At 47.0% G+C, this 18,383-nt stretch overlaps 1 protein-coding gene across 5 annotated transcripts in view; it reads right to left on the bottom strand.

Annotated features, from left to right (window-relative positions):
- Window positions 1-18,383, bottom strand: part of LOC140730848 (NHS-like protein 1) — a 436,201-nt gene that overhangs the window by 134,988 nt on the left and 282,830 nt on the right. The window contains exon 1 of one of the 5 annotated variants that reach the window (XM_073051807.1): window positions 3,509-3,631. The exons of the other annotated variants lie outside the window; for them this stretch is intronic. Coding sequence (XP_072907908.1) covers window positions 3,509-3,524 — 16 coding nt within the window. The 5' untranslated portion in view covers window positions 3,525-3,631. Of the gene's footprint in view, window positions 1-3,508; window positions 3,632-18,383 lie in introns of those variants that run through there. 5 annotated transcript variants of the gene reach the window in all.

Raw genomic sequence — 18,383 nt, 5'->3', positions numbered from 1 at the left:
AAAAAAGCTGATGGATGACAACGGATAATTAGAAAAAAACATAATCACTTAAGAAGAGAAGATAAAATTATACATAAAAGTCTGTGCACTGTTAAACTTTATAAATTGGAGAAGTAATTTAGGAAAGGTCCCCAAATATCATAAAAAGATTGTTTCGAATTTAAGACTGAGCATCGGATCTTTTCTAAATTTAAATAAGACATAATATCACGTAGCCATTGAAGATGTGTAGGAGGGGTAGACTCCTTCCATTTAAGCAAGATTGCTCTTCTTAGAGTAGGATAAAAGGTCGGTACAGTATAATGGGCTGAAGGGCCTGTACTGTACTGTTCTATGAAAATGTCTCTGACTATCTATGCCTTTCATCATTTCTACCAGCTGTTTGCTCAGCCTCTGTCACTCCTCCAGAGGAGAAAACTCAAGTTTATCCAATCTCTCCTTGCAGTTCAGCCCAGGCAGCATCCTGGTGAGCCTGTTCTGCACCCTCTCTATTCACAGGACATTCTCGCCTCCATCGGCAGGAGATAGAAAAGCCACCAAGCTCGAGGACACCTTCTATCTCAGAGTGATAAGACTATTGAACAGCACCTGGTACAATAAAATGGATTCTTGACCTCACAAGACTTCATTCGGAGTTTGATGAGATTTGGTACGTCAACAAAAACACTCAAAAACTTCTACAGATGTACCGTGGAGAGCATTCTGACAGGCTGCATCACTGTCTGGTATGTGGGGGCTACTGCACAGGACCAAAAGAAGCTGCAGAAGGTTGTAAATCTAGTCAGCTCCATCTTGGGCACTAGCCTACAAAGTACCCAGGACATCTTCAGGGAGCGGTGTCTCAGAAAGGCAGTGTCCATTATTAAGGACCTCCGACACCCAGGGCATGCCCTTTTCTCACTGTTACCATCAGGAAGGAGGTACAGAAGCCTGAAGGCACACACTCAGTGATTCAGGAACAGCTTCTTCCCCTCTGTCATCAGATTCCTAAATGGACACTGAACCCAGAAACGCTACCTCACTTTTAAAAAATATTTTTTATTTCTGTTTTTGCATGATTTTTAATCTATTCAATATACATACACTGTAATTGATTTACTTATTCATTTATGATTATTTTTTCTTCTAGATTATGTATTGCATTGAGCTGCTGCTGCTGAGTTAACAGATTTCACGACACAGGCCGGTGATAATAAACCTGACTCTGATTCTGACAATCAGCCCTGTTATGGCCCTTTCACCTTACCGCCCACCGCACTGCACTCCCCCTGTAGCACTTTATCCTGCACTCTTCTTGTTGTTTTCCTTTGCCCCATCTCAAGGCATCACTGCAATGGAACGATCTGTATGGGTGGCAGAGGAAACAAACTTTATCTCCGTACGGGACAAAGGAAGATGATTTTTCTCTTGCTCCCGGTGTTGTACACTCTGCTCACAGCCAAACACACGAGTAATCACATTGTCAAGTTCGCCAATGGCACGACAATCACAACAACGATGAGACAGCCCACGGAGAGGAGGTGGAAGAGCTCGGAGCCTGGTGCCAGCAAGACAAAGGAGATGGTTATCGATTTCAGGAGAACTCGCACTACTCACTCCCCTCTTATGCAGAGACGCAGCAGCGGGAAGGTTCAAAATCCCGGGACTACACATCACACACCTCACGCAGTCCCAGAACACATCCTACACAATCTCAACAACACCTCTACTTTCTGGGGCGGCTGAAGAGGGCATCTTAACAGGCTGCCTCATTGCAGGGGACAGGAACTGCACTGCAGCGACAGGGAGGCTCCACAACGGGTCATCAAAACTGCCCAACGCGTCACCAGCACCGGCCTACCCGTCATCAAGGACAAACAGTCTATAGAGAAAGGGGCCAGAAACACCATGAAGGATCCCACCCACCCTGTTCACAGACCGTTTGTCCCACTCCCAGCAGGGAAGAGGCTTCGTAGCATCCACATCAGGACCGCCAGACTCAAAAACAGATACTTTCCCCAAGCAGTCAGGCTGATCAACAGCCTGACCCACTAACCCACCCCTCCACACCCCCAACCACCATTACTTCATCATTTCCTGTCAGTGTCACCTTATGTCCAGACTCTCCTGTGCCTAGCATCACTTTATGGTCATACAATCAATGTACATAAGCTATCTTATGTATTTATATTTATGTTTCTTTAATTGAGCTCTTATTGTGTTTTTTTGTGCTGCATTGGATCTGGAATAGTAATTATTATGTTTTCCTTTACAGTAGTGTACTGGAAATGACAATAACTAACCTTGAATCTTCAATTGCTTTCTGCCTCGCACCGTACTGCTGCCACGAAACAACCGATTTCACGACATATGTCAGTGATAACAGGCCCAGTTCTGATTGGGGAGTGCGACAAGGGCAGGAAGTGGTTAAGCAGACGGCAATAACAATGCCGACTGTGGGAAGGGTCACCAAAGCCCATTCCTGTCCTCGCAGAATTCAATTCGGAGTCATGCAGAGCTCCAGAAATCCCCCACACTTGCAGGGCACGCAGCACAAATTGACCAAATCACGCCATCCGCACTACCTACTGATCCAGCGGGCTACATAATCACAATCCCTACCCGCCCCAGGCATTCGCTCTTCTCCCCCTCTCCCGTCGGGCAGTAGTTACGAAAACCTGAAAGCACGTACCCCACCAGGCTCAGGGTCAGATTCTATCCCACTCCTGAATAGTTCCCTGATACGACACAGATGAACTCTTGATCTCACCGTCTACCTCATCGTGTCTCTCATCTTAATATCTACCTGCAACACACCATCCCTGTAACTGTAATAATTCCGTCGTCAGCTTTTGTAAATAAAACGGCAGATGCACTTTAAGTTTAAGAGAGTACAACTCCCACATCGTCCACCAAACACAGAACATAAAGCGTGGCAAAAACTTCACGTAATTAGATCATCACGTCAGATCAGTGATCTTCAACTCAATGTCTGTCGGTGGTTGCGCACGTTTCCACCCACTACATTAGCCTACACTGTTATTCTGATACTTCTGTCTAGTGTTGTAGTGAAATGGTCTCTGCTCTACGATCTGAACTTTAGACGGGCAAAGACTTAGATGGCCGTCACTGAAGAGATGGGTTGAAGGGCCTCGTTCGGTGCCACCTGGCTCTGTGACTGTAACTAGCAATTATTGAACCACTCGATCCAAGGCCCCACCACAGCAAGGCAACTCAAAGATCAAATGGGGTGCGGGAAAGGGTTAAATTCCTTCTTCCGTTCCTCACACACAGCGCGCTGCATGCCAGATGCTACAAAACACCGACTGACAATAACTCCTTTCCTTTCTGCTTAACAAGACACGTGCACACAGAGAAATCTCCACTCACAACCCAACAGGAGAGGCGCTGGCTGGGGAAGTTTCCAGTCAAGGCTGCTCCGCCTAAGAACTCGGCAAAATTTTTTTGCTTCCTGGAAAGAAAAATTAAAACCTCAGCAAATTTCTTTTTAATCTCTCGCAGTGGTTACCTTTCAGGCAAAACATTCCTGAGGCATGTTGAGGAGGGGAGTGGGGGGAGGCTCCCTCATCACTCAGTCGCAGTCGCTTGCCGTCCTGGTCCAGCCAGCTCAGAGCACCAAGCTCGGCCTTGGTGGCAGAGGGCCAGACTTGTGCAGTCGCAGGGCTTCTGGTCCAATCCTGCTGCAGGTCTGACCAAAGGTCTCCCCAAAAAGTCCCAGACCGCACCCCCACCCCTGCTGCTGCCTGGCAGGGGCAAGAACTCAGGTCAGGCCAAAGCTGCCTGTTCAGCATGCCTGCCACAGCTGGCTTCTGCCCCGATACTCAGAGAAGTAGATTAGACCATAACAATGGGGCCATTCGGCCCATCGACTCTGCTCTGACAATTCCATCATGGCTGATTTATTATCCCTCTCAACCCCATTCTCTGGCCTTCTCCCCATAACCTTTGTTGCCCTGACTAATCAAGAACCTATCAACCCCTGCTTTAAATATAGCCAATGACTATGTCTGTGTCAATGAATTCCACAGATTCTCTACCCTCTGGCTAAAGAAATTCCTCCCCATCTCTGTTGTAAATGGACATCCTTCTATTCTGAGGCTGTGACCTCTGGTCCTAGACTCCCCCTCCTTAGGAAACATCCTCTCCACATCCAATCTGTCGAGGCCTTTTAATATTTGATAAGTTTCAGTGAGATGCCCCCTCGTTCTTCTAACCTCCAACAAGGACAGGCCCAGAGCCACCATGCACTCCTCGTATGTTAACCCTTTCGTTTCCATGAAGCTCCTCTGGACCCTCTCCAATGTCAGCACATCCTTTCTTGGATAAGGGGCCAACACTGCTGACAATACTCCAAATGCGGTCAATTGCAACACAGGAACGCTGGAAAACGGGAGGCCGCTCAGCCTCACCATTCGGTAACATCACAGCTGCTTTATCCCGTCTCAGCAGCTCTGCTGAGCCGGCTACTTCCCCAATGTACCGACGTGACAAAATGATGTGTATGGCCGACACACTACACAAGGGTGTTCACTGTACCTCACTGGGTACGTGACAGTAACAAACCCACAACCCCCACTTCCCCAGCTATCAATTTCAAGTTCAATGTCATTCAACCGTACACACGTACACCGCCGAGCGAAACAGCGTTCCTCTTGGACCAGGTACGCAACACACACTCACACACAACACAAAGTAGTATTACCACAAACGATAAAATATATTCCAGGAGGTTGACCATAAAGTTTCAAATATTTATCTGCCTCTACCTTAAATCAGCCTCTACATTCCTGCGATGGGATAGGGAGATAGGAAAGGATGGCTGACAGTGATGCAGTACAGTCCAAACAAGCCCCTGTACAGTGGATTGCAGAAACGTTGATGAACTTCGACCACACCATCGGCTTCAGAGGACGATGGAAATGGGAGGTCACCGAAGATTTAAATCTAACTAATGATCTGGCCACTGCCATCATTGAGGAAGTGGGTGGGGGGGGGCAGGGTGTCCCAAAGATTCACTACCCGCTGAGATTTTTCTAAAGTGGTCATCACATGTACGTCAAAACATGGAAATATACAGTGAAATACCTCATTTGCATCAACGACCATCACGGTCTAGCGATGTGCTGGGGGCAGCCCACAGGTGCCAGCACACTTCCAGCATCAACTCTGCACGCCCACAGCGGCCTGCTTCCACGCTGTGTGATCTCTGAATCCGGGAGCTCCCTTTCCGTGAAATTCCTGCTCCAAACGTACTCAGACTCTGGTCATTTACCCTGTGTGTGTTAATGCTGTTGTGCGATCAAAGTCACCCTTAGAACTCCAAGCTGCACATTTGAGTGTCGGCCTGACGTCCAGTCTCAAACCTCCAGACTCGGAGCTTCCCCCGTAGACGCTGTCTGGCCTGCTGTGTTTCACCAGCACTCTGTGTGTGTTCCTCAAACCTCCAGACTTGGAGCTTCCCCCGTAGACGCTGCCTGGCCTGCTGTGTTCCACCAGCACTCTGTGTGTGTTCCTCAAACCTCCAGACTTGGAGCTTCCCCCGTAGACGCTGCCTGGCCTGCTGTGTTCCACCAGCACTCCGTGTGTGTTCCTCAAACCTCCAGACTTGGAGCTTCCCTCGTAGACGCTGCCTGGCCTGCTGCATTCCACCAGCACTCTGTGTGTGATGTTCAAACCTCCAGACTTGGAGCTTCCCCCGTAGACGCTGCCTGGCCTGCTGCGTTCCACCAGCACTCTGTGTGTGATGTTCAAACCTCCAGACTTGGAGCTTCCCCCGTAGACGCTGTCTGGCCTGCTGTGTTTCACCAGCACTCTGTGTGTGTTCCTCAAACCTCCAGACTTGGAGCTTCCCCCGTAGACGCTGTCTGGCCTGCTGCGTTCCACCAGCACTCTGTGCGTGTTCCTCAAACCTCCAGACTTGCCTGTGTCCAGTAGAGAAGCGGGAACTGCAGAAATGTCACAGATCGCTTGTTCTCAGACTTGGAAATAAAGATAAGCACTCTGCACCTCGCTGTTTGGCAATCTGCTCTGGGAATTTCTGCCGATAAACTAGCCTCCCACAGCGGATCAGTGATCCGATGCAAAGGCCCGCAGCCAGGAAGAGGGAGAGGGAGGGGGGAGAGACTGAGAGAGAAATGGAGGGAGAGAGAGAGGTGAGAAGGAATAACCAGGGATTAGAGGGAGCAGGGAGGGAGAGAAGTGGTGGGAGAGCAGTGGAGGGGGGGAGGGAGTGGGCAGAGGGGGAAAGGGGGAAGGTGGCGAGGGGGAGGGGGAGAGGTGGGGGGATGGGGAGAAGGTGTGGTAGGGAGAGGATGTGGTAGGAAGAGGGTGCTAGGGAGAGAGGCAGAGAAGGAGTGAGGAAAGGGACAGAGAGGGAGAGATCCTCTCCTTGAGCCTAATATAAGTGTTTTCAGGCTTTTTTATCTTCTGCCTGATGTCTAGGAGGAGAAAATGGGATGCCCGGGATTACTGCTAGATGTGCTTTCAGTTGTCTCGCAATGCTGTCTTCCCCTTTGACCCTCTTTCAGACTGACCAATCACGTTGCCTGGAACTCACTTGCAGCCAATTGGAAACCTGACGACCATTAACCAGACACCACAATGTCTGTTGTCTTCTCTTCCTCCACACCATTGTTGTCTATCACACTTTGTGTAACTCTGAGGTAATCTCGTGCAAGTGTGCACGGTTTGGGAAAGGAAAAGTGGTTCTGTGTCAGAACTCTGCATAGGAGATCAAGTTAAGGATATGACCACATTTTAATGGAATTCGACTGTACAGTAACACTCAGAGCGTTCAGATTATCGAGTCACAGACAGCCTCAAACCCAGTTTTAGAATTTGGTTGACAGAGGAGGTCTGGACATTACCAAGATTTCTGAAAAATATTAAAGGTTAGCTTTATTTTTCACAAGTATGCCCACTGAAACATACAGTACTTGTGGCGGTGACCAGCAGTCCAAGGATGTGCTGGGGGCAGCCCCCAGTAACGCTGTAATTCTCACACCAACATAGCATGCCCACAAAGATAACAATTAGCTTTATTGTCACATGTACGTCGAAACAATCGGTGGAATGCGACATTTGCATCAAATCTCTCCTGTCGGGGATTGAACCCTGATCTAACTCTGTAACGGCGTCACGCTTACCACTACACGACCGTGCGGTTGGATAACTCACTGACCCTAAACCACTCGTCTCTGGGAGGAAACCAGAGCACCCAGTGGAAACCCACAGAGTCCTAGAGAGACTCCTTACAGACACCAACGGAGATTAAACCCGGGGTGCTGGTGTGACACTAACTGCTGCACTACTGTGCTATCCCTCACAGCAGGATGTTCTCAACGATCTTCACCAAGATACATCAATCGATCATTCCAACTCTTTTATTCAGTAGGGATTGTTTCCTCTGCACTGGTGAGACCACGTGCAGACCCAGTGACTCTTTTGCTAAGCACCTACACTGCCATAGCCTTCAGGAGCTCCCAGCAGGCAGCCATTTTAATTCCTATTCCCACATCGACATGTCTGTCCTCCTCTGCCAGGGTGAAGCTTCATGCAAACTAGAGGGATTGTGCCTCATATCCACCCGGGTATAATCACCAACACTGAATTCTGCTCCCCTCCCCCTTTGCCCTATTCTCCACCCTCCTGGTCTACTTAGTTCCTCCTACACTTACCCAATCACCGTTTCCTTCCTCTCCTCCACCCCCTCCATCTGCCCATCACCCACACACCCTTCGCTCTTACTGTTCCCACCTCCCCACCTCCCTCACTCGCTTCTATGCTCCACCCTCCTCTCCCATCAGATTCCACATCTGCAGACCTCCATCAATCACGCCCCCCAGCTCTGTCACCATTTCTCCTCACCACTCCTCGAAGCCCACCCTTCACCTGGATCCACCATCACCTCCCAGCCTCTGTCACCATCTCCACTCTCTTCCCCTCTGTCTTCCTCACCTGGATCCACCATCACCTCCCAGCCTCTGTCACCATCTCCACTCTCTTCCCCTCTGTCTTCCTCACCTGGATCCACCACCACTTCCTTCCACCTTCTTATCACTCCCTCTAACTTGGTCCGTTTCCCTCCACAAAGGCTGCCCAACCTGCTGAGCTCCTCCAGCACCTAGTGTGCGGCACTGCCGATCTGGGATTTAATGAAGACCCTTCCCCATGCTAGGGCAGGCACTCCGCAAAGCCAGCGGCATCTCTCCTGAATGAAGAGTCTCGTTCCAAAGTGTTGACTGTTGATTTCCCTCCATAGATGCTACCTGACCTGCTGAGCTCCTCCAGCAACTTGTGGGTGTTGTTTAAACTCACTGAGTGCATTTGGAAGGTTGAGTTGAAAAGTTTCACCCTTGGAAAAGAGTTTACTGGAGTCACCCAGGTCTCACCACATATGAAGCACCGGTAGCCTTACACTATCTATTCCTCAACTTGTATCATAAATGTGAATTTATTTGTGTTAGTATTGCTCTATGTGTTAAGTGCAAGAGTTATTTGTACTGTGTTGTGCACCTTGGTCTGGAGGAACGTAGGCAGAATATGCCTACGGGCAGATGATACGATGATGAGTGGCATTGTGGATAATGAGGTAGGTTTTCAAAGCTTGCAAAGAGATTTAGGCCAGTTAGCAGAGTGGGCTGAAAGATGGCAGCTGGAGTTTAATGCTGATAAGTGTGAGGTGCTACATTTTGGTAGGAATAATCCAAATAGGACATATATGGTAAATGGTAGGGCATTGAAGAATGCAGTAGAACAGAGTGATCTAGGAATAATGGCGCATAGTTTCCTGAAGGTGGAATCTTATGTGGATAGGGTGGTGAAGAAAGCTTTTGGAACGCTGGCCTTTATAAATCAGAGCATTGAGTATAGGAGTTGGGATGTAATGTTAAAATTGTACAAGGCATTGGTAAGGCCGAATTTGGAGTATTGTGTACAGTTCTGGTCACCGAATTATAGGAAAGATATTAACAAAACAGAGAGAGTACAGAAGAGATTTACTAGAATGTTACCTGGGTTTCAGCACCTAAGTTATAGAGAAAGGTTGAACAAGTTAGGTCTTTATTCTTTGGAGTGTAGAAGGTTGAGGGGGGGACTTGATAGAGGTATTTAAAATTATGAGGGGGATAGATAGAGTTGATGTTAACGCTTTTTCCGTTGAGAGTAGGGGAGATTCAAACAAGAGGACATGAGTTGAGAGTTAGGGGGCAAAATTTTAGGGTTAACATGAGGGGGAACTTCTTTACTCAGAGAGTGGTAGCTGTGTGGAACGAGCTTCCAGTAGAAGTTGTAGAGGCAGGTTCGATATTGTCATTTAAAGTAAAATTGGATAGATATATGGACAGGAAAGGAATGGAGGGTTAAGGGCTGAGTGCGGGTCAGTGGGACTAGGTGAAAGTAAGCGTTCGGCACGGACTAGAAGGATCGAGATGGCCTGTTTCTGTGCTGTAATTGTTGTATGGTTATATGGTATATGGTTGAAATGACAATAAACCCGAACTTGAACTTGTACCGGAGACATTTCCCAAATCATTGACCCAAGGTCCTTCCGCTTTTCAGACGCAGCTGATGAATTGCTCTTTTGGAAACACACTGACAGTGAATGCCAGATCTTAAATAAGTAATATATCATTAAATGTGGTTTGGCAATAGAGTCCAAACCAGTGAGTAGCTGAGAGGGAAAATTGATATGCAGTTTTAGTTGTGGACACTGTGTCTCTAAATGCAGACAGACTGTCGATATGCTAAACTTAAAACACATTTAGAAATGGCCACTAAAGCAGTTTCACCCGGGCAACGCCTCTGGTCCAGAAGTTAGTGACACCTTGGATGACTGGCGCAGGCTATAATACTTCTGAGAGGCAATTTCCTCAACTAGTCAGTGAGAACATGCCCGACTAACGCCAGGTAGAACACACACTAAACGCTGGGGGAACTCAGCAGGTCAGGCAGCATCTACAGAAAGGTCTTTTAGCATAGAAGAGGTCCATTCCAGAATCTAGTAACAGTGGGGTGGGTGGAAGAAGTTGTTGAGAGGGGTAGTGGGGGGAGAGAAAGAGCGTGAGGGAGGTGAAGTAGAGAGGTGGGGGTGAGGGCAGAGAGAGTTGAGAGGGTGGGGAGAGAGGGGGAAAGAGGGGGTCAAAAGGGGGGCAAGAGAGAGGAGGGGTCAAAAGAGAGGGGGGTCGAGAGAGAGGGGGTCGAGAGAGAGGGGGACAGACAGAGGGGCGAGAGAGAGGGGGCGAGAGGGAGGGGGCGAGAGGGAGGGGGCGAGAGGGAGGGGGCGAGAGGGAGGGGGACAGAGAGAGGGGGACAGACAGAGGGGCGAGAGACAGAGGGGGAGAGACAGAGGGGGAGAGACAGAGGGGGAGAGACGGAGGGGGAGAGAGAGAAAGAAAACATGACAGTACAAAGTAAGCTAAAACAAAATGACACAAACAATTTGTAGAATTTATTGTAACTTTGAAGTGTGATGCTACTCACTGACAAAGAATCAAATACAATTTGATATTGAGGGCACAGGATCAGAAAGTTGGAACTTCAGTCAGCTGCCTCATGGTCACGAGCCCCCCCGCCCCACCCCCAGCAGCGAGAGCACCTTCATAAAGGCAGCACCAATCATTACGGACCCCCATCACACAGGGCAGGTTCTCTTCTCATTGCTACCACCGGGGAGGAGTTAGACACACACTCAGTGTTTTAGGAACAGCTTCTTCCCCTCTGCCCTCATATTCCTGAATGGCCCATGATCAATAATCTGTTTATTACTTTCTTTACACTACTTATTTTGTAATTTAAGTTCAAGTTCAGTTTGTCATTCTGCCGTACAAATGTATATCAGCAAACGAAGCAAAGGTGCATGCCACAGTACATATAATTCACACAACATTATACAGAACACAGACAGTGGTGCTAGAAAGTTTGTGAACCCTGTCAAATTTTCTCTATTTTGCATAAATATGACCTAAAATGTGATCAGATCTTCATGTAGGTCCTAAAACTAGATAAAGAGAACCCAATTAACTAAATAACAAAAACATTATACTTGTCTATTTATTTAGAAAAGATAACCAATATTACATGTATTTGTTGGAAAAAGTATGTGAACCTCTGGGATAATGCCTTCTGCAAAAGCTGTTTGGAGCCAGGGGTTCTAGTCTAAGAGATGAGATTGGAGTTGTGGGTTCTAGAGGTGCCCTGTCCTATAAAAAAGATACACAAAGTCAAGTTACTGACAGAGCCTGCTCTTCTCAAGAAAGATCTGTTTAAGTGCACCATGCCTCGATAAAAACAACTTTCAGAGGACCTTAGAAGAATTGTAGAGATGCATGAAGCTGGAAAAGGCTACAAAAGCATTTCTAAAGACCTGAGTGTTCATCAGTTCACAGTAAGAGAAATGATCTACAAATGGAGGAAACTCCATACTGTTGCGACTCTCCCTAGGAGAGGGCACTCTGCAAAGATCACACCAAGAGCACAACATGCAATGCTGAAGAAGGTGAAAAAGAACCCAAGGGTAACAGCAAAAGACCTGCGGAAATCTCTGGAATTTGCTAAAGTCTCTGTTCGTATGTCCACTGTAAGAAAAACACTGAACAAGAATGGTGTTTATGGAAAGACACCATGGAGGAAACCACTGCTCTCCAAAAAAAAACATTGCTGCATTGCCTCTGGGACAATGGTCTGTGGACAGATGAGACAAAAGTTGAACTTTTTGACAGAAATGCATATTGCTGTGTTTGGAGGGAAAAGGGCCGTGCACATCAACACCAAAACCTTATCCCAACTGTGAAGCATGGTGGAAGGACATCATGGTTTGGGGCTGCTGTGCTGCCTCAGGGCCTCGACAGCTTACATTCATTGTGGGAACAGTGAATTCAAAATTTTATCAAGACATTTTACAGCAGAATGTCAGGGTAGCAGTCGTCACCTGAAGCTTAATAGAAGTTGGATGATGCAACAAGACAATGATCCAAAAGACAAGAGTAAATCAACAACAGAATAGTTTAAAAAGAAGAAAATTCCAGTTTTGGAATGCCAAGTCAAAGTTCTGACTGTAATTGCGTAGAAATGTTGCACTTACATCCATCATCATGAAGTATTTCAAGAGGCTCGTCATGAGGCATATCAAGACCCTGCTGCCCCCCTCACTGGACCCCCTGAAGTTTGCGTACCATCCCAACCACACAACAGACGACGCCATTGCCACCACCCTCCACCTGGCCTTAACCCACCTGGACAAAAAAGACACATATGTTTGGATGCTGTTCATAGACTTCAGTTCAGCATTCAACACAATCATCCCTCAGAAACTGATTGGAAAGCTGAGCCTACTGGGCCTGAACACCTCCCTCTGCAACTGGATCCTAGACTTCCTGACTGGGAGACCTCAGTCTGTCCGGATCGGGAGCAGTATCTCCAACACCATCACACTGAGCACGGGGGCTCCCCGGGGTTGCGTGCTCAGTCCACTGCTGTTCACTCTGCTGACCCACGACTGTGCTGCAACTCACAGCTCGAACCACATCATCAAGTTCGCCGATGAAACGACCGTGGTGGGTCTCATCAGCAAGAATGACGAGCCAGCTTACAGAGAGGAGGTGCAGCAGCTAACGGACTGGTGCAGAGCCAACAACCTGTCTCTTAATGTGAACAAAACAAAAGAGATGGTTGTTGACTTCAGGAGGGCATGGAGCGACCACTCTCCACTGAACATCGACGGCTCCTCGGTAGAGATCGTAAACAGCACCAAATTTCTTGGTGTTCACCTGACGGAGAATCTCACCTGGTCCCTCAACACCAGCTCCATAGCAAAGAAAGCCCAGCAGTATCTCTACCTTTTGCAAAGGCTGAGGAAAGTCCATCTCCCACCCCCTATCCTCATCACATTCTACAGGGGTTATATTGAGAGCATCCTGAGCAGCTGCATCACTGCCTGGTTCGGAAATTGCACCATCTCGGATCGCAAGACCCTGCAGCGGATAGTGAGGTCAGCTGAGAAGATCATCGGGGTCTCTCTTCCTGCCATAACAGACATTTACACTACACACTGCATCCGCAAAGCAAACAGCATTATGAAGGACCCCATGCACCCCTCATACAATCTCTTCTCCTTCCTGCCATCTGGGAAAAGGCTCCGAAGCATTCGGGCTCTCACAACCAGACTATGTAACAGTTTCTTCCCCCAAGCTATCAGACTCCTCAATACCCGAAGCCTGGACTGACACCTTGCCCTATTGTCCTGTTTATTATTTATTGTAATGCCTGCACTGTTTTTGTGCACTTTATGCAGTCCAGTTTAGGTCTGTAGTCTAGTGTAACTTTCTCTGTTTTTTTTTTATTACGTAGTTCAGTCTAGTGTTTTGCACTGTGCAATGTAGCACCATGGTCCTGAAAAACGTTGTCTCATTTTTACTATGTACTGTACCAGCAGTTATGGTCGAAATGACAATAAAAGTTGACTTGACTTGACTTGACTTGAAAGACCTGAAGCAAGCAGTTCGTACAAGGAAACCCACCAACGTCTCAGAGCTGAAGCAGTTTTGTGAGGAGGAATGGCCTGATGTGAAGGACTGATCAACAGTTAACAGAAATATTTTGTGGGGGGGGGGGGGGGGGGGTCACACCAGTTACTGAATGTAACAGTTCACATACTTTTTCCAACAAATGGATATAACATTTTCTCAATAGGTAAATGAAGAAGTATGATGCCTTTGTGCTATTTATTTAACTGGGTTCTCTTATCTAGTTTTAGGCCTTACATGAAGATCCGCTCACATTTTAGGTCATATTTATGCAGAAATGAGAAAATTGTACAGGGTTTACAAACTTTCTAGCTCCACTGTACACATAATTCAATAACAACACATAAAGTAGCTTACAACAAATAAATTAACAAGCAATAATTACTATATTTCTGGAATATATTGTCTCTTTGCATTGTACTGTTGCGCAAAACAATTAATTTTACTTCAGTGATAATATAGCCAAAGGATCCACACACCCTGCTCATTAACTGCTGGTCAGTCAGGCAGCTACATGGGTAACATCCACACCAGGACCACCACACTCAAAAACAGTTACATTCCCACACCGTAAGGCTGAGCAACACCTCCACCAATTCACTCAACCCTCCATATCCCCGCCCCCCCCCCCCCACCCCGATCACTTCTACTTAAAGATAATTTCCTGTCAGTCACTCCTATGCCTAGCGTTACTTTGTGGACATACACTCAATCTATGTAAATAAGTTACCTTATTGTGTTCTTTATCTTAGAGCATATATGTCAAACTCAAGGCCCGCGGTGGAATTATCTTTGGCCCGCGAGATAATATCTAATTACTATTAAAGCTGGCCCCAGTAATCGAAGCGCCTATGGCGTATGATATGGCTAATGCTGAGTTTATTCAGGTACCAGGTTTTCAGGGTTTTTAGTGTTTATTCGGCAGTCTTCTTCATAAGAAACGGAATTTGTAAAGTGAAACACTTTGTAGTTATAGCAGAGACTGAGACACATGAGAGCAGGCTGAAAAAACGGAGGCAATGAAAGCTGCGTTCGCACGCGTCCGACTGATCCGGCCCGCATGAAGCTGCATTTTGCTCAATCCGGCCCGTGACCTAAAATGAGTTTGACACCCCTGTCTTAGAGTGTTTTATTCTGGCACTGCATCAGATCCAGAGTAACAATTATTTTGTTCTCCTTTACACTTGCGTACTAGAAATGACATTAAATAATCTTGAATCCTTTCTGTGAAATTGAGGCACAAGGCCTAATTTGCCAGGTGGCCCCCCCATCTAATACAAACAGGTAATTAAACACACTGGACATTGCATAGTGTTTGGGCATTATCTAAAAAGTCTGGCTTCACTTTGATCAGCCTTTAAAAATAACTCAATTGTTGCATGGAGACGCTAGGCCGCTCTCAGAGTTCCTTTTCTAACCCACTGACTTTGAAAGCCATCCTTTTGAAATTAAAGGTCTAAACACCAAAATGTAAATATTGATCATGAACACAACAGAAACTCTTGATCTGAATACAAAGGGAAGGGAAAGGCAGGGATACAGCAGCAGATGTGTAAACACTGGAGAGACTGAGGTTGCAACGGTCTTTGATCACCTAGAAACAAGGGGGAAGCAACCCTGTTTAATCTGATGAACTCACACACAAATGACCATGCTGTAGTTTAAAGTCCACAGACTTCCAAATTAGGCAACGCCTAAGGAAAGCAGGCATATGTAACTAGCTTTGATAGGAATTCACTCCGGGTATGTCCCAGTCTAATGAATGACACGAGCTGTAATGGACAGACCATTTACTCGGGGAATGTCCTGGTCCATTGACATGGGCTGTAATGGACAGACCAATCACTGGGAGAATGTCCTGGTCCATTGACACAGGGTCTGTAATGGACAGACCAATCACTGGGAGAATGTCCTGGTCCATTGACACAGGGTCTGTAATGGACAGACCATTCACTGGGAGAATGTCCTGGTCCATTGACACAGGGTCTGTAATGGACAGACCATTCACTGGGAGAATGTCCTGGTCCATTGACACAGGGTCTGTAATGGACAGACCAATCACTGGGAGAATGTCCTGGTCCATTGACATGGGCTGTAATGGACAGACCAATCACTGGGAGAATGTCCTGGTCCATTGACACAGGGTCTGTAATGGACAGACCAATCACTGGGAGAATGTCCTGGTCCATTGACACAGGGTCTGTAATGGACAGACCAATCACTGGGAGAATGTCCTGGTCCATTGACACAGGGTCTGTAATGGACAGACCATTCACTGGGAGAATGTCCTGGTCCATTGACACAGGGTCTGTAATGGACAGACCAATCACTGGGAGAATGTCCTGGTCCATTGACACAGGGTCTGTAATGGAAAGACCAATCACTGGGAGAATGTCCTGGTCCATTGACACAGGGTCTGTAATGGACAGACCAATCACTGGGAGAAAGTCCTGGTCCATTGACACAGGGTCTGTAATGGACAGACCATTCACTCGGGGAATGTCCCAGTCCATTGATATGGGCTGTAATGGACAGACCATTCACTGGGAGAATGTCCTGGTCCATTGACACAGGGTCTGTAATGGACAGACCAATCACTGGGAGAATGTCCTGGTCCATTGACACAGGGTCTGTAATGGACAGACCAATCACTGGGAGAATGTCCTGGTCCATTGACACAGGGTCTGTAATGGACAGACCAATCACTGGGAGAATGTCCTGGTCCATTGACACAGGGTCTGTAATGGACAGACCAATCACTGGGAGAATGTCCTGGTCCATTGACACAGGGTCTATAATGGACAGACCATTCACTGGGAGAATGTCCTGGTCCATTGACACAGGGTCTGTAATGGACAGACCAATCACTGGGAGAATGTCCTGGTCCATTGACACAGGGTCTGTAATGGACAGACCAATCACTGGGAGAATGTCCTGGTCCATTGACACAGGGTTTGTAATGGACAGACCATTCACTCGGGGAATATCCTGGTCGGATGACACAGGCAGGCTGTAAACTGGAGGTTACCCAGCCATACAGTCAGTGGTCACTTTATTAGGTACACCCATACAACTGCTCGTTAATGCAAACATCTAATCAGCCAATCATTTGGCAGCAACTCAATGCATAAAAGCTTACAGTCGTGGTCAAAAGGTTCAGTTGCTGTTGAGACAAAACATCAGAATGGGGAAGAAATGTGATTTCAGTGAGTTTGACATTGGTGCCAGATGGGGTGGCTGGAGTATCTGGTCTTTTGTCCACAATGCTGAGCCAACCTTTTAACCTACTCTAAGATCAATATAACCCTTCTCTCTCACGTAGCCTCCATTTTTCTATCACCCACGTGCTTATCTAAATCTCCCTAATGTATTCACCACTAACACCACCCCTAGCAGGGTGTTCCAAGCACCAATTTCCCCCCCAAATGTAAAAACACCTACCTCTGACACTGCCCCCCCCCCTGTACTTTCCTCCAATCACCTTAAAATTGTTTCATCCCATATTATCTACTTCTGCCCTGGGAACAAATCTCTGGCTATCCACTCCATCTGGTACACCTCTACTGTCACCTCTCATCCTCCTTTGTTCCAAAGGGAAAACGTATTGCTCACTCACCCTTTCCTCATAACCCATGCTCTCTAATCCAGGCCCCATCCTCTGCAATCTCTCTAAAGCTTTCACATCCTTTCTATAACGAGGCCACCAGAACGGAACATAATACCAGAGTTTTACAGAGCTGCAACATTACATCACGGCTCTTGAATCCAATCCCAACGCACCATATGCCCTCTTAACCCTATCACTTCTGCAGCAACATTGAGGGGTCTATGGATGTGGACCCCAAGATCCCACTGTTCCTCAACACTGCTCAGAATCCACCCTGTACTCTACCTTCAAATTCCACCTTCCAAACTGTATCACTTCACACTTTTGGACTGAAATAGATCAACTGGCTACTCAACAAGTGCTTGTGATTCATTGTTTAACCACCTCATAAGGTAAATTGGTTTATTATTGTCTAACCAGTTTCATGGAGCTGCAACATTACATCACGGCTCTTGAACTCAATCCATCGACAAATGAAGACCAACATTAGCCACTCTCTCAAGCTAAAATGGATGAAATTGCTCACATTATGTACTTGATGAGTTTGCTAAGCAGACACTGCAAGGCGCATTTCTTGCGGTAAGAAGAAGAAAAAGAAAGCCCTTAACTCCGAGTGGAGTCATCGGGACACTGTCGTGACGGCAGTTTTTTTTAAAGCAGGCTTTCTTGCTTCTACGAGGCCGAGTTGCTAGCTCGGATGGAAAGCGGGCAAGGGAGCTGGCTGGATTCGAACTCGGGACCCTTCGCTCCGAAGTCCGGCACTGATGCCACTACGCCACCAGCCGGTGCTTTCTTGCAGTAAACGACAAGTCAAAATAACACATTCATGTTAGGGATAGGTGCAGAGACAGAGGCTGTGTTGTCAGTGAATCAGTGTACAGCATGAAGCCAAGCACAAAACAGATAGACAGGGTCCGATTAGGAACAGTCAGCATAGATTTGTGCGTGGAAGGTCATGTTTGACAAATCTTATTGAATTTTTTGAAGAGGTTACTAGGAAAGTTGACGAGGGTAAAGCAGTGGATGTTGTCCGTATGGACTTCAGTAAGGCCTTTGACAAGGTTCCACATGGAAGGTTAGTTAAGAAGGTTCAATCGTTAGGTATTAATATTGAAGTAGTAAAATGGATTCAACAGTGGCTGGATGGGAGATGCCAGAGAGTAGTGGTGGATAACTGTTTGTCAGGTTGGAAGCCGGTGACTAGAGGTGTGCCTTAGGGATCTGTACTGGGTCCAATGTTGTTTGTCATATACATT

The sequence above is a fragment of the Hemitrygon akajei genome, chromosome 7 (assembly GCF_048418815.1).
Source record: "Hemitrygon akajei chromosome 7, sHemAka1.3, whole genome shotgun sequence".
Classification (NCBI taxonomy): Eukaryota; Metazoa; Chordata; class Chondrichthyes; order Myliobatiformes; family Dasyatidae; genus Hemitrygon; species Hemitrygon akajei.
The sequence above is the reverse complement of the archived record's forward strand: the minus strand, read 5'-3'. Positions and strand labels throughout refer to the sequence as shown.